Source organism: Bufo gargarizans, chromosome 9 (assembly GCF_014858855.1).
Source record: "Bufo gargarizans isolate SCDJY-AF-19 chromosome 9, ASM1485885v1, whole genome shotgun sequence".
In the NCBI taxonomy this organism is placed as follows: Eukaryota; Metazoa; Chordata; class Amphibia; order Anura; family Bufonidae; genus Bufo; species Bufo gargarizans.
In genome coordinates this window covers 147,249,530-147,272,020 of record NC_058088.1, presented here as the reverse complement: position 1 = coordinate 147,272,020, position 22,491 = coordinate 147,249,530, and the positions used below count along the sequence as shown (strand labels likewise).

Genomic DNA, 22,491 nt, shown 5'->3' with positions numbered 1-22,491 from the left:
AAGGGGAACCAATTGTACTGCAGTACGTTTTTCAAGCCAGTGGCCAAAAATAGCTTCATCAGGTTTGCCAGTTGCCATCTTCCACGGTGGCTGCTCAATGTCCCAACGAGCCAGTTCCGTAGACTAAGGCGAAATTGTACGGATGACGGCAAGTTTGATGAGGAAGCCACTGGTTTGAAACAACAATTATTGGAAAGAGATTACCCAGCCCAGGTCATTGATAAATCATTGGAGAAGGTAAGGGGAATGGAAAGAGGAGACTTCTTTTTGGCTAGTCATCCTCAACCACGAGATGAAACATTGAGGATTATCCTTCCCTTTAATTCCCAATATAAGATGATGGAAAAAAGTATTCGGAAGCATTGGGGACTCCTATTGAATGATAAAGTGATAGGTCCTTTGCTGAGTTAAGCCCTCAAGATTACATATACACGGGCCAACAATTTAGCTGGGAAAATAGCCCCGACTGTCAAAGCGAGAAAGGAGAGCCAGAAAAAAGACAATTGGTTGGCAGTAAATGGATTTTTTAAATGTGGCAGATGTGCCAACTGTAGAATTACAAATATACCGAAAACCCCCCCACAAAAGTAGTGTCTTCAGTGAATTCCTTCAGTGACCTGCGACTCTACAGATGTGATATACCTGCTACAGTGTGACTGCAGAAAACAATATATAGGCAGGACAAAAAGAACGCTTAAAAAGAGAGTAGCGGAACATGTGGCAAATATTAGGAAGGGTCTAGAGACCCATTCATTGTCTAAACATTTTAAAATCAAGCACAATTGTGATCCAACTGGTCTGAAATTCACAGCCATTGAGAGTGTAAAAAAAGTGTGGAGAGGGGGAAACCATATCGCACATATGTTGAGGCAGTAATCACCGTAGAATCTTTGAATACGACACAATCATCCCTAGAGACCTGAACGCCGAGATGGAAGTCTTTGGGTTCCTGTGAGGGGGTGTTGTCCAGCGGGGATGGGACATCGCGGTCTGGCCGACTATCGACACCATGATCTCCCCTCCCTGACGGACGGCTCCCCTAGGCTGCAATAGAATATTAGATTTCACCTCCTCTTCTGAGGAAGAATAATAGAGCCTCTTAAGTCAAACAACGTAAGAATAGAAGATTAGTGGTAGGTCTCAACTCTTGAGGGTAAATTGCACACATGTAGGCTAAAAAAGCATATATGACCTAATTCACACTGATGCGTTTTTTATGCATTTTTGAGGGGTTTTCTCTGAAAAATGTTGCTGGACCTTGCAGTTTTCTCCTATTTTGATTTTTAACCATTTTTAATAATTTGTTAGTGTCAATATTGTGTATACTTAAGTACATGGGGTTATTTATTGTTTTAGCTCATAGAGATACATACATGATGATTGAAATCCAATCCAGAGATTATTAAGTGCACAAAACAATGTGGGATTGTGGGTAATGACATCCCATTTATAAGGAGTGAGGATCCGCTCACTCAGTTGGCCACTGAGGAAGGGGTGTTAGACCCTGAAACGCGTCTGGCATTACAGAGTGAGCGTGGGACTATTACAAACAAAGAAGAAGTAAGCCTGGAACCAAAGGAAATAACCAATAAAGCAAGAAACTCTGCTTGAATCCAAGAGCTGGAAGAGCAGTCGCCAAACAGTGACGTCATCAAAGCGTCTATCCGGTTCCCTGGACAACCATATCACGTGGGACGCCACGTACGGCCAGCACATCACGTGGGACGCTGTGAGTGCACGGCCGCCTGGATACAACGCTGTGGAGAGCAGTGAAGAGGGGTAACACCGGGCTCATATATGAGCATTATAAGAAATATGAAGAAAGTATGTCATATAAACATTTGTTTCACTGTGAAGCGAAGTGTGTTCGCCACAATACTTAGACTTTCTATAATATTCGGCACCAGTTGTGTTTCCTGCACGCCACTGAATCTAGTGCAACATATACATCGGGCATTGTGGTTGCGGCCACACTAGTACGACGTTTATCAATAGCACCTTTCGGGACATTGCCGGCACGCCGCTATATATGTCAATGGGAAATTAATACACCAACAGTTATTTCCCTCCTATTACAGTTCTACCATATTTGCATAGAATTGTATAGGTATAAGTGTGCCTACTTGTATGTTTTTATATGTATTTTTTAGGGGTATGTTTTTAGACTAATAAAGTCCATATTTTTCTGCTACCATTGTGGTTCCCTTTTGAGTGTGCCCCTTCATATTGCTTATACCTTAATGTAAATCTTATCAACACAACCTGGCTTATGTTTGTGTTATTTGTGTTGCTATTGTGGTCTTTCTTTCTTGTGACTCCTGTTTTTTTATTTACCAGCTTGTTATTGGTAACTTTGGCTTGAGCTGGGATCAAGAAGTCACACAAATGGCTCTATGGTCCATCATGGCTGCTCCATTGCTAATGTCTAATGATTTGCGAGATATCAATCCAAGATCCAAAGAACTTTTGCAGAACCAAGAAGTCATTGCCATCAACCAAGACCCCCTTGGTGTCCAGGGGTACAGAGTGCTTATGGTAATAAAAGGCAGATTGTGCAGTATTATCAGCTATTGAACAATATGTTTCTATTGAAATATTTATTTTAATAATGTGCACATAACCTTTTGCACTTTTTTTTTTTTTTTTTTTTCCAGGTCTTTCTAGCACTTTGGAATCCCTACACTTGTACACCACTGACAGTGGTGTACATGTCTTCTGCACTGTTGTACTATGGAGAGCTTTTAGCAAGTGGCGCTTACGCAGGCAGGAGCTTGGCATAGCACTTTGCTGCATCTGCCGGTGTCAACTAAGCTAACGCCTGGTATAGCACATCAGTATAGGCTCGGTACACCGCATGTGTTAAGCCAGGCTTTAGTAGAGCGCAGTTGGCACAGCAGCAGCTTCGATATGTCCTCCTGTCTGTACATTGATCACTGTGGCATCACAGTGGAATCTGTAGAACGCTGACATGTCACTGGTGTACAGGTGTAGTGATTCTAAAGCATTAGACACCTGAAATTCCATTGTCTACTTTCTAAATAGAATGTGAAAAAATGAAAGTATATTACAAAAATTAATTTTATTGCATGTAGAATAGTTTTTAACACCTTAAGGACCCATGATGAGAATGCTGGTACCCGAGCATACCAGCCGGACCCCTGCTGCATCCACCAGCATCGAGGATAACACAGATGCCGGTAAATTAACCCCTCATATGCCATGGTTAGCACGGACTGTGCATATGGGAGGTTTGCGCTCCCTTTTTTGCTCCAAAGGCCTTTTGAAGGCCTTGGGGCCCGGCAGCTATGGAAGCCTATGAGGCCCAGCCTCCAGGATGAGTCTCATAGGCAAACTATCAGTGTATTACATTGTGTAATACACTGATGACCAATGCAGTACAATACAGATGTTTTGTACTGCATTGAAACAGGGAAATGCAGAAGTCCCGTAGTGGGACAAAAGTAAGAGTGAAATAAGTGTTTTTAACAATAAAAAAATGACTGTGTTTTAATTTAAAAAGCCCCCTTACAATAAAAAGAGGCTAGGGAGGCTCTCCCCGCCTGCCAATGGCTGCCGGCACGCACGGGGAGAAGCGGCGGTGCGGGGACCAGGAGCGGCGTAGGAAGCAGGGTAAGTGTATTCCGTGTGAGGGGTCCAGTATATGGGGGGCAGATTATAGTTTTGGATAACCCCTTTAAAAAGAGAAATTCAAATTTTGAAAACTGCAAGTTTTTCCAAATTTTCTGTAAGTTTTGGATTTTTTTTATAAATAAAGGTGATCAAATCAAATTTTCCACTTTCACGAAGTACAATTTATCGCAAGAATACTTGGGCTCCATTCACACGTCCGCAAATTGTGGAACGGATGCGGACCCATTTATTCTCTATGGGGATGTGTTCTCTGCATCCGCATTTCCGGAGCGAGCACCCGATCTTCCGGTCCACGGCTCCGGAAAAAAATAGAACATGTGCTATTCTTGTTTGCAATTGTGGACAAGAATAGGGAGTTCTATGGGGGTGCCGGCCGGATGTATTGCGGATCCACAATTTGCGGATCCTCAATGCACTACGGACGTCTGAATGGACCCTTAGAATGGTTTGGATAAGTAAAAGCATTCCAGATTTATTACCACATAAAGCGACACAGGTCAAATAATAATAATAAATAAAAACGGCATAGTCCTTAATGTCAAAAATAGCAAGGTTCTCAAGGGGTTAAATAAAGTTCTTCAAAAGGTTAGGTACACATTGAGCTATTTAGCTGGTAGTGTTTTGTGTTATCAAATGCAATCATAAGAACAATTTTGCCTTTGTGGTATTCGCAGCCTTTGAAGGAGTCTTACGATTTGCATCAACATCCTTTAAAATAATAATTTATGAAAGCACCTATAGTTTTCTAATGTTTTACTTTCAACTTTATTGCTCCTATCCGCTGCTCTGGGCTGTGATAATATGACCATGTCCATTCAGCTTTTTTTAATCTTATTTCATGTGAAGTTATGTCCATGGGGCCGACAACATCGCCACTAGGGGGGCTGGAACAGCTCCTCCTTGTGGCGATCGAGGGAGCTCTTCATTCCCATTCTTGGTCGTCCTAAAGGATCAGAGGCTTCCACAACTATGTTCCAATGGAGACCCTGACTTTGTCAGAGCTCAATAAGAACACAGCAAATTTCTTATAGACTTCAATGATATGATGATCACTTGTTCAAGTTCCCTAGTAACATAGTTTATATGGCTGAAAAAAAGACATCTGCCCATACAGTTCAGCCTGTTATCCTGCAAGTTGATCCAGAGGAAGGCAAAAAAGAAAACTGTGAGGTAGAAGCCAATTTTCCCCACTTAAGGGGAAAAAATATATTTCCCGACTCCAATTAGAATAACTCCCTGGATCAACGACCCCTCTCTAGTAGCTATATTCTGGTCCAGCTACAACATAACCCTTACAAAAAGATAAACTTTAATATTACTCATACAACAAACAATTTGTCCAATGGTGTCCATACGCATAACCGTCCACCAAGATACTAATTAGAATTGGGGAAAAAGATGACCCTAATTACATTTCCTAGAACTAGGCCCTCTGCCCAGGGGCGACTCCTAATGGTGGAGACCCCCCCGTCCTCGAACCTAACTGGCAGCTCCTAGTTAGCCCTATTGTGTATGGGCTGATGATCATTGATCTACTGGTGGACTGGTATAAGCACGGACAGAAAGGATCAAATGCAACAAAATGCACAATGTATACAGCCGTGATGGTATGAAATACCAAGAGGTACACGGTGCAACCGACTACAAAAAACAATAAGACACCTAAAAAGATAACTATTGATAACACAGGAAATTCTGTGATCAACCCCAACGCGTTTTCCCCACGGTGTAGGATCATCAGGGGGTAAATCTTTTTCCCCAATTCTAATTAGTATCTTGGTGGACGGTTATGCGTATGGACACCATTGGACAAATTGTTTGTTGTATGAGTAATATTAAAGTTTATCTTTTTGTAAGGGTTATGTTGTAGCTGGACCAGAATATTCCTTACCTTTAACCCACTATATAGATTTATATCCATAAAGGCTGGATTTTGATTCTCTAGTAGCTATAGCCTGTAATATTATTACACTCCAGAAATACATCCAGGCCCCTCTTGTACGCTTATATTGTACTCGCCATCACCACCTCCTCAGGCAGAGAGTTCCATAGTCTCACTGCTCTTACCGTAAAGAATTCTCTTCTATGTTTGTGTACAAACCTTCTTTCCTCCAGACGCAGAGGATGTCCCCTCATATAGCTCCATAAAAATAAAAAATTTATGGGAATATTAACCCCTTAGGGACACAGCCTTTTTACACCTTAGGACCAGGCCATTTTTTGAAAATCTGACCAGTGTCACTTTAAGTGCTGATAACTTTAAAACGCTTTGACTTATCCAGGCCATTCTGAGATTGTTTTTTCGTCACATATTGTACTTCATGACACTGGTAAAATAAAGTTAAAAAAATATTTTTTTTTGCATAAAAAAAGTCAAATTTACCAAAAATTGGGAAAAATTTGCAAATTTCAAAGTTTCAGTTTCTCTACTTCTGTAATACATAGTAATACCCCCAAAAATTGTGATGACTTAACATTCCCCATATGTCTACTTCATGTTTGAATTATTTTGGGAATGATATTTTATTTTTTGGGGATGTTACAAGGCTTAGAAGTTTAGAAGCAAATCTTGAAATTTTTCAGAAATTTACAAAAACCCAATTTTTAGGGACGAGTTCAGGTCTGAAGTCACTTTGCGAGGCTTACATAATAGAAACCACCCAAAAATGACCCCATTCTATAAACTACACCCCTCAAGGTATTCAAAACTGATTTTACAAACTTTGTTAACCCTTTAGGTGTTGCACAAGAGTTATTGGCAAATGGGGATGAAATTTGAGAATTTCATTTTATTGCCTAATTTTCCATTTTAACCCATTTTTTCCACTAACAAAGCAAGGGTTAACAGCCAAACAAGACTGTATCTTTATTGCCCTGACTCTGCCGTTTACAGAAACACGCCATATGTGGCCGTAAACTACTGTACGGCCACACAGCGGGGCGTAGAGTGAAAGGTGCGCCGTTTGGTTTTTGGAAGGCATGTTTTGCTGGACAGTTTCTTTGACACCATGTCCCATTTGAAGCCCCCTGATGCACCCCTAGAGTAGAAACTCCATAAAAGTGACCCCATCTAAGAAACTACACCCCTCAAGGTATTCAAAACTGATTTTACAAACTTTGTTAACCCTTTAGGTGTTGCACAAGATTTAATAGAAAATAGAGATACAATTTCAAAATTTCACTTTTTTGGCAGATTTTCCATTTTAATATTGTTTTTCCAGTTACAAAGCAAGGGTTAACAGCCAAACAAAACTCATTATTTATGGCCCTGATTCTGTAGTTTACAGAAACACCCCATATGTGGTCGTAAACTGCTGTACGGGCACACGGCAGGGCGCAGAAGGAAAGGAATGCCATACGGTTTTTGGAAGGCAGATTTTGCTGGACTGGTTTTTTTGACACCATGTCCCATTTGAAGCCCCCCTGATGCACCCCTAGAGTAGAAACTCCATAAAAGTGACCCCATCTAAGAAACTACACCCCTCAAGGTATTCAAAACTGATTTTACAAACTTTGTTAACCCTTTAGGTGTTGCACAAGATTTAATAGAAAATAGAGATACAATTTCAAAATTTCACTTTTTTGGCAGATTTTCCATTTTAATATTGTTTTTTCCAGTTACAAAGCAAGGGTTAACAGCCAAACAAAACTCATTATTTATGGCCCTGATTCTGTAGTTTACAGAAACACCCCATATGTGGTCGTAAACTGCTGTACGGGCACACGGCAGGGCGCAGAAGGAAAGGAATGCCATATGGTTTTTGGAAGGCAGGTTTTGCTGGACTGGTTTTTTTGACACCATGTCCCATTTGAAGCCCCCCTGATGCACCCCTAGAGTAGAAACTCCAAAAAGTGACCCCATTTTAGAAACTACGGGATAGGGTGGCAGTTTTGTTGGTACAAGTTTAGGGTACATATGATTTTTGGTTGCTCTATATTACACTTTGTGCGGCAAGGTAACAAGAAATAGCTTTTTTGGCACCGTTTTTTTTTTTTTTGTTATTTACACCATTCATCTGACAGGTTAGATCATGTGGTAATTTTATAGAGCAGGTTGTCACGGACGCGGTGATACCCAATATGTATACAATTTTTTTTATTTATGTACGTTTTACACAATAATTTCATTTTTAAAACAAAAAAAAGTTTTAGTGTCTCCATAGTCTAAGAGCCATAGTTTTTTAAATTTTTGGGCGATTATCTTAACCCCTTAAGGACCGAGGACGTACCGGTACGCCCTATTTCCCGAGTCCTTAAGGACCGAGGACGTACCGGTACGTCCTGACTTAAAACCGTAACTCCGGCGCCGCGGGGGTTAATCGGAACGGGATTTCGGCTGAAATCATTCAGCCGGCATCCCGTAACAACGCAGGGGGGGGTCATTTGACCCCCCCGTATCGGCGATCGCAGAAAACCGCATGTCAATTCAGACCTGCGGTTTTCTGCGTTTCCGGTCCATTCGGGTGTCCTGTGACCCGATGAACCGGAAAAAGACTGCGATCGGTGGCGTAATTATACACCACCAATCGCAGTCCGAGGATTTGAGGAGGCGGTGCTGGCCCTGGTGCTGAACACTGCTGTCCAGGGTGCTGATTGGTGCAGGGGAGAGAGGCGCGAGATTCAAACTTCCTGCGCTCCTCTCTCCCCTCCTCTTCCTGTTCTGCACGAGCACCCGGCAGCATCGTCCAGCACCAGCTCCTGTGTCCCCCTAATCGGCATCCATCACCCTCCTGCACCCATCGCCACCCAGGTAGGTTAGGGTCAGTGAGGGAGAGGCACCGTTAGGCAGGGAAAGAAGGGAAAAGTAAGTTAGGAAAAAAAGAAAAAAAAAAAAACTTATCCAAACTTCCATCTATCCATCTAACCCTAACCCAGACCCCCCCCCTGCCACTTGCCCCCCCCCACCAGCCCCCCCACCCCACACCAGACCCCCCCCACCCCACCCACCCCCCACCAGCCCCCCCACCCCCCACCAGCCCCCCTCCTCACTTTTTTTTTCTGCGTGCGCTGACTGGCCGGCACTTTTTAGCGTCCGTCCACTGTTAGCGCATCGCCCGCCCCACACCCCACCGACCGCTGATCAGCGTTGTACCGCTGATCAGCAAGTTTTAACTTTTTTTTTTCCTAACACTTGCCCTTTTTTTTTTTGCCTTTTTTAGTACGCGAACACCCGTTGCCCACACACACACGCACATATAATAAAGTTTTACACACACGCACACCTACACGCACACACACCCATGGCCCGCCGGGTGTTCTCGGCCGAGGAGGCATATGCCCAGATTGCCTCCGACTCTGAGAGCCCCAGTGAGGATGAGGATGACCCCACGTTCCTCTTATCATCCGCATCCTCCTCATCATCATCGGATGACGATGAGCCACCAAGGCGGCGGAGACGCCGCCAGGCGGAGCCAGGGGCCCCACATGCTAGGGATCCTGTGGCCCACCCTAGTACGAGCCGCCCTGGGGTTCGTACTGGTTTCCCGGCCCACCAAATAAGTCCACCGGAGACCCCTGCCGATGAACTTAGCTGGTGTCCCCCAGTGGACTTTGAGCCTGAGATTCCGGATTTCGCTGGCAATCCTGGAATCCAGATTCCCACAGTGGGGTTTACTGAAATAGACTATTTTAGTTTTTTTTTCAGTAACCCACTGGTGAATTTGATGGTGGAGCAGACGAATCTGTACGCCCAACAGTTCGTCGCTCAAAACCCAGGCTCAGTTTTGGCTAGACCCGGTGGCTGGACGCCGGTCAGTGCAGCCGAAATGAGGACATTTTGGGGCCTCGTGCTGCATATGGGTCTAGTCCAAAAACCCAGTGTCAGACAATACTGGAGTGGGGACAGTCTTGTACCAGACCCCACTGTACAGTATGGTCATGACACGTCACCGGTTTGAGGCCATCCGGAAATGTCTGCATTATTCCGATAATGCAGCATGTCCACCCCGAGGTGATCCTGCCTATGACCGGCTGTATAAGATACGGCCGGTCATCGATCACTTTGGGGCCACATTTCAGCAGGCCTACGTACCTGGAAGGGAGGTCGCGGTTGATGAGTCGCTCATTGCGTTCAAGGGGAGACTCAGTTTCCGCCAATATATTCCCACAAAGCGGGCGAGGTATGGCGTGAAGCTATACAAAATTTGTGAGAGTACCTCAGGGTACACTTACAAATTTCGTGTGTACGAGGGGCGAGATTCCCGTATTCAACCCCCAGAATGTCCCCCCACTCTGGGTGTTAGCGGGAAACTCGTGTGGGACCTTATGTACCCACTGCTGGATAGTGGTTACCACTTGTACGTGGATAACTTTTATACCAGCATTCCCTTGTTCAGGTCCCTTGCCGCCAGATCCACGTTCGCTTGTGGGACCGTGCGGAAAAATCAGCGCGGCCTCCCTGCCTACCCCCTCCAGGTACCTATCCCCAGGGGTGAGACCCGTGCACTTACCAGTGGAAACCTGTTGCTGGTCAGGTATAAGGACAAGAGGGATGTCCTTATGCTGTCCACAATCCACGGTAACGGCACCACCCCAGTCCCTGTGCGAGGTACCGCGGCAACGGTCCTCAAGCCCGATTGTATCGTCGACTACAATCGGTATATGGGAGGAGTTGATCTCTCGGATCAAGTCCTCACGCCATATAACGCCATGCGCAAAACCCGGGCATGGTACAAAAAAGTTGCGGTCTACTTGGTGCAGGTTGCCATGTACAACTCTTTTGTACTATCCCGAAGCGCTGGCAGCACAGGGACATTCCTCCAATTCTATGAGGCAGTCCTCAAGGACCTGATCTTTTCGGACCGGGAAAGAGCAGGCCGGAGTACCTCGGGAACTGGAGGCGCCCGGATCGTCCCTGGCCAACACTTTCCAGGTGTGGTCCCCCATACTGGAAAGAAGGGACGAACCCAAAAAAAGTGCAGAGTGTGTCACAAGAGGGGGATACGGAAGGACACCACAACTCAGTGTGACACGTGCCCCGATCATCCGGGCCTCTGCATTATCAATTGCTTCAGGGAGTATCACACTTCCATGGAGTACTAAATTTTTATAATCCCCAACAGTTCACTAGAGAACATAAAACACTATGGCTCTCAGACTTTGGAGACACGAAAACTATTTTTCTTTCCCCAAAAAATATTAGTTTTAGTGCAGGCATCCTCAAACTGCGGCCCTCCAGATGTTGTAAAACTATAACTCCCAGCATGCCCAGACAACCTACAGCCATCATCAGGGCATAGTGGGAATTGTAGTTTTACAACATCTGGAGGGCCGCAGTTTTAGGATGCCTGCTTAGTGTGTCCAAAGTCTGAGAGCCATACATATTGGGCATCGTCGCGTGCGTAAAAGTCGTCGCTATAAAAATAACTTTTGACCAAACGCCTCGGATGAACGGTGTTAAAAATATAAAATAAAAACTGTGCCAAAACACCTATTTTTGGGCAAAATTTCAATTTAAATCCATTTTGCCGGTAATAAAGCAAGGGTTAACAGCCAAACAAAACTCAATATTTATGGCCCTGATTCTGTAGTTTGCAGAAACACCCCATATGTGGTCGTAAATGGCTATATAGCCGCACGGCAGGGCATAGAACGAAGGGAACGCCATACGGTTTCTGGAAGGCAGATTTTGATGGACAGTTTTTTTTTTGACACCATGTCCCATTAGAAGCCCCCCCTGATGTAGCCTAGACTAGAAACTCCAAAAAAGTGACCCCATCTAAGAAACTACACCCCTCAAGGTATTCAAAAGTTACTTTACAAACTATGTTAACCCTTTAGGTGTTCCACAAAACTAAATAGCGAATGTAGAAACAATTTTAGAATTTAATTTTTTTGTTACATTGCCTCAAAAAAGAGTAATATAGAGCAACCAAAAATCATATTTACCCCTAAAATAGTCCCAAAACAACAACCACCTTATCCCGTAGTTTCCTAGATGGGGTCACTTTTATGGAGTTTCTACTCTAGGGGTGCATCAGGGGGCTTGAAAGGGTACATGGTGTAAATAAACCAGTCCAGCAAAATCTGCCTTCCAAAAACCATATGGCGTTCCCCTTCTTCTATGTCCTGCCGTTTAGCCAAATAGTAGTTTACCACCACATATGGGGTGTTTCTGCAAACTACAGAATCAGGGCAACCCATTTTGAGTGTTGTTTGGCAGTTAACCCTTCTTTTACTCCTGGAAAAAATTGATTATATTGGAAAATTTTCCAAAAAATAGAAATTTCAAAATTGTTTCTCCATCTGCCATTAACTCTTGTGGAACACCTAAAGGGTTAACAAAGTTTGTAAACCCAGTTTTGAATACCTTGAGGGGTGTACTTTCTTAGATGGAGTCACTTTTCTGAAATTTCTATTCTAGGGGTGCAACAGGGGGCTTCAAATGGGACATGGTATAAACAAAACCAGTCCTGCAAAATCTGCCTTCCAAAACCCATATGGTGTTCCCCTCCTTCTATGTGCTACCGTTCGGCCAAACAGTAGTTTACCACCACATATGGGGTGTTTCTGCAAACTACAGAATCAGGGCAACCCATTTTGAGTGTTGTTTGGCAGTTAACCCTTGTTTTACTCCTGGAAAAAATTGATTATATTGTAAAATTTTCCCAAAAATAGAAATTTCTAAATTGTTTCTCCATCTGCCATTAACTCTTGTGGAACACCTAAAGGGTTAACAAAGTTTGTAAACCCAGTTTTGAATACCTTGAGGGGTGTACTTTCTTAGATGGAGTCACTTTTCTGAAATTTCTATTCTAGGGGTGCAACAGGGGGCTTCAAATGGGACATGGTATAAACAAAACCAGTCCTGCAAAATCTGCCTTCCAAAACCCATATGGTGTTCCCCTCCTTCTATGTGCTACCGTTCGGCCAAACAGTAGTTTACGACCACATATGGGGTGTTTCTGCAAACTACAGAATCAGGGCAACCCATTTTGAGTGGTGTTTGGCAGTTAACCCTTGTTTTACTCCTGGAAAAAATTGATTATATTGGAAAATCTTCCAAAAAATAGAAATTTCAAAATTGTTTCTCCATCTGCCATTAACTCTTGTGGAACACCTAAAGGGTTAACAAAGTTTGTAAACCCAGTTTTGAATACCTTGAGGGGTGTACTTTCTTAGATGGAGTCACTTTTCTGAAATTTCTATTCTTGGGGTGCAACAGAGGGCTTCAAATGGGACATGGTATAAACAAAACCAGTCCTGCAAAATCTGCCTTCCAAAACCCATATGGTGTTCCCCTCCTTCTATGTGCTACCGTTCGGCCAAACAGTAGTTTACGACCACATATGGGGTGTTTCTGCAAACTACAGAATCAGGGCAACCCATTTTGAGTGTTGTTTGGCAGTTAACCCTTGTTTTACTCCTGGAAAAAATTGATTATATTGGAAAATTTTCCAAAAAATAGAAATTTCAAAATTGTTTCTCTATCTGCCATTAACTCTTGTGGAAGACCTAAAGGGTTAATAAAGTTTGAAAAAACAGTTTTGAATACCTTGAGGGGTGTAGTTTCTAGAATGGGGTCATTTTTGGGAGGTTTCTATTATCTAAGCCTCACAATATGACTTCAAACCTGAACTGGTCCATAAAAAGTGGGATTTTGAAGATTTCTCAAAAATTTCAAAATTTGCTTCTAAACTTCTAAGCCTTGTAACATCCCCAAAAAATAAAATATCATTCCCAAAATGCTACAAACATGAAGTAGACATATGGGGAATGTAAAGTCATCACAATTTTTGGGGGTATTACTATGTATTACAGAAGTAGAGAAACTGAAACTTTGAAATTTGCTAATTTTTCTAAATTTTTGGTAAAAAATGTATTTTTTTATGCAAAAAAAATAACTTTTTTGACCCAATTTTAGCAGTGTCATGAAGTACAATATGTGACGAAAAAACAATCTCAGAACGGCCTGGGTAAAACAAAGCGTTTTAAAGTTATGAGCACTTAAAGTGACACTGGTCAGATTTGCAAAAAATGGCCCGGTCCTTAAGGGGTTAAGTAGGGTCTCATTTTTTGTGGGATGAGATGACGGTTTGATTGGCACTATTTTGGGGTGCACATGACTTTTTGATTGCTTGCTATTACACTTTTTGTGACGGAAGATGACAAAAAATGGCTTTTTTTACACCGTTTTTATTTTTATTTTTTTACGGTGGTCATCTGAGGGGTTAGGTCATGTGATATTTTTATAGAGCCGGTGAATACGGACGCGGCGATACCTAATATGTATACTTTTTTTTATTTATGTAAGTTTTACACAATGATTTCATTTTTGAAACAAAAGAAATCATGTTTTAGTGTTTCCATAGTGTAAGAGCCATAACTTTTTCAGTTTTTGGGCGATTATCTTGGGTAGGGTATGATTTTTGCGGGATGAGATAATGGTTTGATTGTTACAATTTTGGCATAGATGCGACTTTTTTGATCACTTTTATTACCTTTTTTGGGAAGTAAGGTGGGCAAAATTCCAATTTCATCATAGTTTTTAATTTTTTATTTTTATGGCGTTCACCGTTCGGGTAAAGTAACATTACCGTTTTATAGATCAGGTCGTTACGGACGCGGCGATACCAAACATGTGTAGGGAATTTTATTTCTTTCATTTTTAATCAGTGATAAATGTGTTTTTTGATTTTTACTTTATTTTTCACTTTTTTCACTTTTTTTTTTACCCAGACCCACTTGGTTCTTGAAGATCCAGTGGGTCTGATGTCTACATAATACAGTACAGTACAATATATAGTACTATACTGTATTTTACACTTTGTCTGAACAGATCTATGCCTTTCAGCACAGATCTGTTCAGAACCATGGACAGCAGGACGCCTGAGAAGGCGTCCTGTTGTCATGGGAACCTTCCCCGTCTGCTCAGTTATGGTCAGAACTGCGCAGACGGGGAAGGGTAAGGACGGGGCTTGGGGGGGCTGCCTGGGAGCTCTCTCCCTCTCCATTCGGGGGACTGCAAAGGCACAGCAGCCCCCCGATGGGAGAGGGAGGGAGCTCCCTCTTACTGTTAACCTTTTCCATACAGCGGTCCGTACGGACCGCTGTATGGAAAGGGTTAAACGGCTGACATCGCATCACCGATGTCAGCCGTTTATACCAGGGTGCCAGCAATGTGCTGGCACCCTGGTATACCCACTAGACGCCAACGATTACGCAATGGGAGGCGGGCGGGGGATCGCGATCCCGCCTACCGCACCGCCCGCCTCCCGCACCGCCCGCAACCCTCCCCCTGCACCTCCCACCGTGCCCAAATAACTCAGGGGTGCAGGGGGAGGAATACTGGACAAAGTTTTGAATCCTAAAGTTTCTGATCCCCGCGGTCAGGGACCGCGGGGATCATAAACTGCAGATATCGCAGCAAACCGCAGGTCTGAATTGACCTGCGGTTTGCCGCGATCGCCGACATGGGGGGGTCACGGGACCCCCCCGCGCATTTAGCCTAGGTGCCTGCTCAATGATTTGAGCAGGCACCGGGTTCCGATCACTGCCAGCCGCACGGCAGTGATCGAAAATGCACAGGGCGTACATGTACGCCCTGTGTCCTTAAGTACCAGGGCACAAGGGCGTACCTGTATGCCCTGTGTCCTTAAGGGGTTAAGAATACGTTGATGAATTTTTTTGCAGTGTTTTTTTTTTTTTTTTTCAAACATTTTTCAAACATAGTATTGAAACACAAGAAAAACTTTACAAAGGTGGTTTTGCTGTAATTGTACTAACCCAGAAAATGAAAGGCACAGGTCAGTTTTACTGCAAAGTGATCGTTGTAATAATAAAACCCATAAAACTGGAATTGCATTGTTTTTCTTCCCCAATTTCACCATATTTTGGCATTTTTATCCAGCTTCCCCCTACGTAGTATGCAACAGTAAATAGTGCCATTAGAAATAACAAATTGACCGCCAAAACAAGCCCTCATATGTCTATGAACAGAAAAATAAAGATATGGCTCCTGGAAGGCAGGGAGTGAAGAATGGAAATGTGAAAATCGACATGTCCTCAAGGGTTAATACATTGTTTTTGGTATTTAGTACAAATGTCATTTTTGTAATAATGAAACATAATATCAATTTGTTATTTCAGGTAGATGGCTTTGAATTGTGGGAAAAGCCCCTTGCTGGAGGATGTCTTGCAGTTTCGGTGACAAATCGCTACGAGATAGGTGGTGCTCAACAGTTTCTTCTGTTACGTAGCATGCTCTGGAAAGGATTAGCTTGTAAAAAGTGTTATTTGACACAGTTGCTTCCCACGCGGTATGAGTACGGGAGCTTCAATGAAACATTCTGCTTGCAACTATCAGTGAACCCCTCTGGCACGGTATTGTTGAGGGTGGAATAAGCACTGCAGCTTGGCTCACAATGACTGGTGCAATCAACTGGTTTTGGGAATACTGTAGGTTACTGAGCGCTAAAATATTAAAATTGCTTAATTTGATCACAATGAATAGTGCAATCAACTGGTTTTTGAAATACTGCATGTTCCTTTTCACTTAAATATTTAAATTGCTAAAGGGGGTTGTCTAGCTTTATATAAGGTATGGCCTGCTCTCAGCTGTTTGGGTGTAGCTCTGTCCACAGAAATCAGCACTGTCAACGTAGCAGTGGACAGCGCTCGTCTCGCAGCTCTGCTCCCATTAAAATCATTGCCCACATTTTCCACTACAGCGTTGACAGTGCTGTTTAGTTCCAGTGCTGATATCTGTCAATGGGGCTACAGCTGACTGGCAGGGTGTCAGACCCCCGCCGATCAGCTAGTGATGGCCTATCCTGAGGAAAAGACTGGACAACTCCTTTAAAATATCATGGTTTTAGGGATGAGTTTATTTTGTGAGAAGATACAAACAAGTGTTTTCCTAAAAAATACCCCACAGAAAGGACTACCTAAATCATTTTTTTTTTATCAGAAGCCTCTGCCTTCTACTGCTTTTCAACTTACAGACAAGAAGCACAACTGTGTGACTGATTTTCAAAATAGCCATCTCCACTGACTTTAATGTCCTAATGCACAATTACATGCATATACACCATCTATGGGTTATACGTGCTGCCGAATGTTGTGATGTGTGCAGGAGCCTGGCTGTAACGGACACCCAGGTTCCAGCTGCAGTGGTTGAGATTGGTGATAAGGGTGCTTTCACACCGTTTTTATACTGGTCTTCTGTGCTTTGCAACATTTTTTGCTGTAAAAACAGCAGCTCCAGCTGTTGACTCAAGGTCTATGGGAACGAGCATTTTTTGCTCCTGTCATCTTTGTTATTTAGGTGGCATCATTTGTCTTTCTGGCTTCTTTTCAATAAACAGCATGCTGCAGCTTATTCCAGTTTTTCAGGCATTTTCACATTATCTTCTCTATAGGGGAAAAACACCATATAAAAAAATGCTAGTGGTAAGATGCACATGTGCAAAAATTAACGAAAAAAAATCACTTGCGCTTATTCTGACATTTTTTTTTTCTGTTTAAAAAATAAATAAAATAACCAGAGCCAAATTCGTGTGTGAGGACCCTACTACCGATTCTTCCACATCAGTAATGACCTAAACTATTAAGTTAGTGCATTATTTAACCATGAACACCAAGAAAAAATTAAAATGTAGAATTTATGTTTTTGTACCTCCCAAAAGCTGACTAAAAAGAAATCAAAAGGTCATATGTATCTGTAACGTGAATTCGAAAGATTTGAGAATGAATAAGCTTACACAGGCTAAGTGAATAAATATATTTACTAAGTGTGATTACATATAAGATAAAACAGACAAATCACATATAGAATAACAAAAAGTAAATAATCCTCAGTAGCCTCCATATGCAATATGGGGTAGGACACCAGTCGCCCATGCTATGTCCGACAACACATGCAACATCACATGACTGTCTACCACGTTGTAACACATGACCGACACCCGAGGGTGTATAAGAGATAGGGCAAATCAATATATACATTGTACTTAGGATGAAGTTCCAAGTGAAGTCCGCACTAATTGTCTATGCTGACCACAATTATTCCCTTCAGCCCCTCCTCCGGTGTGCATCACGCTTGTCCCTGAGATCACTCAGGAATGTAGTGTTAGTAGCACAAGGGAGATGGGTACTACATTACAAAGAATATCCTTTACACAAAATACTAAAAGTATTATGAGACAAAATTAAAGGGACAGAACCAATCAGTACGTAAAAATACCCTTACAATACAGTATCCCAAAATGATACGAATGAACGTTACACTAAAAAAAGCTATTGCCCACAGAACATGGCAGCATAAACCTGTACATATTTAATTAACATTGTAGATGTACTGACACTTCGAAGAAAGGCAACAAATCACGCTGAACACAAAAAATAATAGCAGAATTACTGTCTTTTTTTTCAATTGCCTTCATGAAACTTGTATGGCATTAAAAATGCAACTTGTCCTACAAAAAAAAAAAAACTCATGCAGCTACATCAACAAAGAAAAGAAAAAAATAAGTTATGACTGTCTGAATGCAACAATAGAAAACATGCTTGGTACGTAAAGTGACCCTTGAGTTGAATGAAAATAAATTAACATTATCTGGGGAAAGGAACAGAACATGGGGGCCTCCTTTTTATCTTATCAGCTGCAGACTGGTCAGTTCCCAAGCTCATTTTCTATCATTCATAATGGCTTCACGGCATCTCGGACTATCTGGTGCAGACTGTTCACAAGTAAAAACATTTGCTGATTATCGAGCCCTGCTCTTAGATTGGCCATCACCGCTAACATAAGCAGTGGTGACCAATCTGAGGGCAACAGGAAGTGACTTGGGCTTCCAAATGCACAGCGTGTATCGGCTAGCTTGAGAAGGATTTCCGCCATCTTGGTTGGTAGAAAAGGAGCCTAGGAATTGGCAGATCAGCTGAAAAGATGGAGAATAAAAAGTCACCTAGTAAATGTTTAGTTTATTCTGCGATTAAGGTGATTTTATTTTTTTCTTGAAATGGACGGTTTGTTTAAGGAGCACTTTACATTTCCCCTGCATTATTTACATACCATTTAGGAGCATCTTTTCATATAACTCTATTTTGTGCCATTCCTCTGTTATTCCTTCTAGATCAGGAACAGCAACCTCCGGAACGCTAGCTGTTCTGAAACTACAACTCCCAGAATCCTCCTTTCACTTCTATGGGAGTAACCAGTACAGCCCAGCAAGTGTGCATGCCGGGAGTTGTAGATTCACCGCAGTTGGAGTGCCGAAGGTTTGCAGATCCCTCTTCTAGACGTTTACAAAAGAATTGCCAGTAGTCTGCAATAAAGGTCCAACTGGGTGTTACCAAGTTGGGTGTGTCCTGCACAGTCTGACAATATCCAGTCAGTGCTGTCGGTGGCAGACTGTGCGAGGACACGTCACAAAATGGTAAGAGTTGGCCATTTTTTCATAAATGTCTGGGAGGAATAGAGAAATGGCACAACATAAAGTACCTAAGGGTACATGCAGATGGTAGTGTAGTTTGTGTGGATATTCCGTGGGGATTTCCACATGAAATCCTCATTATTAGAAGCTGATGCTTTTGAGACGTTGCAAGGGTTTCCCCTCCCCATCAATATTTACTCGCACGTTATTTTCATTAGTCAGCATTTCCTTAAATTGTTTTCTTATACGAAAATGTTTTTATTTCCCTTTGTTCTTTCCTGTCCCATGCAGTTCCCTTTATTATGACTTTTACCAGTGTCTCTTGGCTCCCTGCATGAAGTGTATGTCAATCTACAAATGGCCTATTACAACTGATAGAACTCTGCTCCTTTTTCTTGTTCAAATTAATAAGAAATTTGATTTAAAAAATCCACACCAAGATCCACATGTATTATTTGTGGATTTTGACACTGATTTGCCCCAGATCTTACTCTTTCCATTGCAAATGGTGAAATCTGCATAAAAAAGTGACATGCTGCAGATTTCAAAATTCACACCGCATGATCAATTTCCGTGCAAAGCATTTCAGCACCATGTAGATCTCATCTACTTAGCTAGTACTGTATTAGGCTACTTTCACACTCGCGCTTTGTGCGGATCCGTCATGGACAGACCCGTTCAGATAATACAACCGTCTGCATCTGTTCAGAACGGATCCGTTTGTATTATCTTTAACAGGCAAGACGGATCCTTCTTGAACACCATTGAAAGTCAATTGTCAGTTGTGTTCAGGGCTCCCAGAAGCAGTCCAAAACGGATCAGTTTACATTCTAATGCATTCTCAATGGAAAAGGATCTGCTCAGAATGCATCTGTTGCGTCTCCATTCCGCTTTGGAGACGGACACCAAAACACTGCTTGCAGCGTTTTGGTGTCCGTCTGATGAAACTGAGCTAAATGGTCAATGGGGACGGATCCGTTTGGCTCAGTTTCATCAGAGAGACACCATAACGCTGCAAGCAGTGTTTTGGTGTCCGTCTCCAAAGCGGAATGGAGACTGAACTGATGCATTCTGAGCAGATCCTTTTCCATTGAGAATGCATTAGAATGCAAACTGATCCGTTTTGGACCGCTTGTGGGAGCCCTGAACGGATCTCCCAAAGGGAAAGCCAAAACGCGAGTGTGAAAGTAGCCTTAGGTGTGGATTTTACTCACCTAATACTCATATGCGTGTGGCTTAAGGTCTTCTGGCTTTGTATGATACAGCATTTGTAATGTCAAAATCAGAGCAATATATAACAAACAGATATTGTGTTTTAAAAGCACACTGCACTGCTTGATTTTTATACCTTTTTTAAAATGGGAAAAAAAAGTCCAAAAATGATCCCTCTTAAGTGGCAGACACACACACACACAATGGTATCGGAACAAGCAATAGTTTGTTAAAAAGATAATTCTAAAAAAATACCCTTTTTCAGGTATAGCAATATGTTTGGTGCGTATTATCAACTACTTCCACCATCACAACTATATGTGCCAATGACAGTGTGCCTGATCTTCCATGAAAGTCAAGTAGCAATGGCCTTTTTTACAAAAAAAAGTCAAAAAAAATTATAATTAAGCCTTTTTTGTAAGCAGTTTCGGCTTCGATTACCCTGTGCAGGGTAGGGTTTTAGTCGCAGAAGGAAGCAGTACAGTATCCGCACCAGGATTAATATTGAAGATTTGTGAATGATGTGATGAAGATTGAGAATTTACAGATTAACCACCTCAGCCCCCCCCCCTAGCTTAAACCCCCTTAATGACCGGACCACTTTTTACAATTCTGCACTACACTACTTATTGCTCGGTCATACAACTTACCACCCAAATGAACTTTACCTTCTTTTCTTCTCACTAATAGAGCTTTCATTTGGTGGTAGCTCATTGCTGCTGACATTTTTACTTTTTTTGATATTGATCGAAATTGACCGAAATTTTTGAAAAAAAATTACATTTTTCACTTTCTGTTGTAAAATTTTTCAAATAAAACTACATTTCTATATAAATGTTTCTCAAAATTTATTGTTCTACATGTCTTTGATTAAAAAAAATGCAATAAGTGTATATTTATTGGTTTGGGTAAAAGTTATAGCGTTTTCAAACTATGGTGCAAAGAAATAAATTTACGCACTTTGACTTTCTGAACACCTGTCATGTTTCCTGAGGTTCTACAATGCCCAGACAGTAGAAAAACCCCACTAATGACCCCATTTCGGAAAGTAGAAACCCTAAGGTATTCGCTGATGGGCATAGTGAGTTCATGGAAGTTTTTATTTTTTGTCACAAGTTAGCGGAAATGTATTTTATTTATTTTTTCTTGCAAAGTTTCATATTCCACTAACTTGTGACAAAAATAAAATTTTACATTAACTCACCATACCCCTCACAGAATACCTTGGGGTGCCTTCTTTCTAAAATGGGGTCACTTGTGGGGTATTTATCTGCAACTAGTCCAAAAAAAACTGCTGATCCGATCTGAGCTGTCTCAACCTGAACTCCAAACTGGGCGGTGAAAGGGGGAACTACTGGTGCAGCTGAAGATGGGGGCTGCCAATCAGGGTTTGCCAGCACCTCAGGGACACTAGGGGCTCTACGGGCCTGTCTGTGCAGTGGCTTCGACGGGGGAACTACTGCACGTGCCACCGTACCAGCTTCAACCGCCCTTCTGGTGCTTGCCACTTCACCATGTTCTACGGCAGTATTGGTACTAGGTCCAGGATGGGCTGCACTGCTGGTGTATGCCTCACCACGTAATCCGACAGCGCCAGCCCCACTCTGCTGCCCTTGAAGCGGATCCTGCGCAACCTGTGGTTGCGCAGGATTCAGGAATAAGGATTCAGGAATAAGGGTAAGAGTGTACTGTTATCTTGTTGAAACCCCTGTAATTGATTCATGGACATAGGAAGCCATCTTTCTTTCTTCTTCACAAAGAAGAAACCTACACCCGCTAAAAAGGAAGATATGCAGATAACTCATCTGTCGAGTTTCTCCTTGATATACTCAGACATGGACCGAGTCCCTTCTGGTGACAGGGGATAGATGTGTCCACGAGGGGGCAAGAAACTCGAGGCAGTCATACGGCCTGTGAGGAGGTAGTGTCTCAGCCTCTTTCTTGTCAGACACATTCGCATAAGCATGATAGGCTGCTAACAGACTCTGGAGATTGAGTGGTACCTGAGGTGACTGAGCTGGCTGAACAGAAAAAAAAAAAACTCCCAAGACAGGACTGTCCCCAACGAAACACCTCTCCAGACCTCCAATCCAGAACAGGTTCATGAACACGAAGCCACAGAAGTCCCAGGAGGAGAGGATGAGACAGACTTGAGGAACGAACAATACAAAGAACAATATGAAGTGCTCCCACCTGTAATTTTACAGGTTCAGTGATGTACTGTATGGACTCAGATAGAGCCCTTCCATTGACT

At 42.5% G+C, this 22,491-nt stretch overlaps 1 protein-coding gene across 1 annotated transcript in view; it reads left to right on the top strand.

Annotated features, from left to right (window-relative positions):
* Nucleotides 1–17,000, top strand: part of GLA (galactosidase alpha) — a 62,788-nt gene extending 45,788 nt beyond the window's left edge. Inside the window, exons 6-7 of the mRNA XM_044305994.1 lie at nucleotides 2,338–2,535; nucleotides 15,739–17,000. Of these exons, the coding sequence (XP_044161929.1) occupies nucleotides 2,338–2,535; nucleotides 15,739–15,993 (453 nt within the window). The 3' untranslated portion in view covers nucleotides 15,994–17,000. The remainder of the gene's footprint in view (nucleotides 1–2,337; nucleotides 2,536–15,738) is intronic.
* Nucleotides 17,001–22,491: the final 5,491 nt, after the last annotated feature.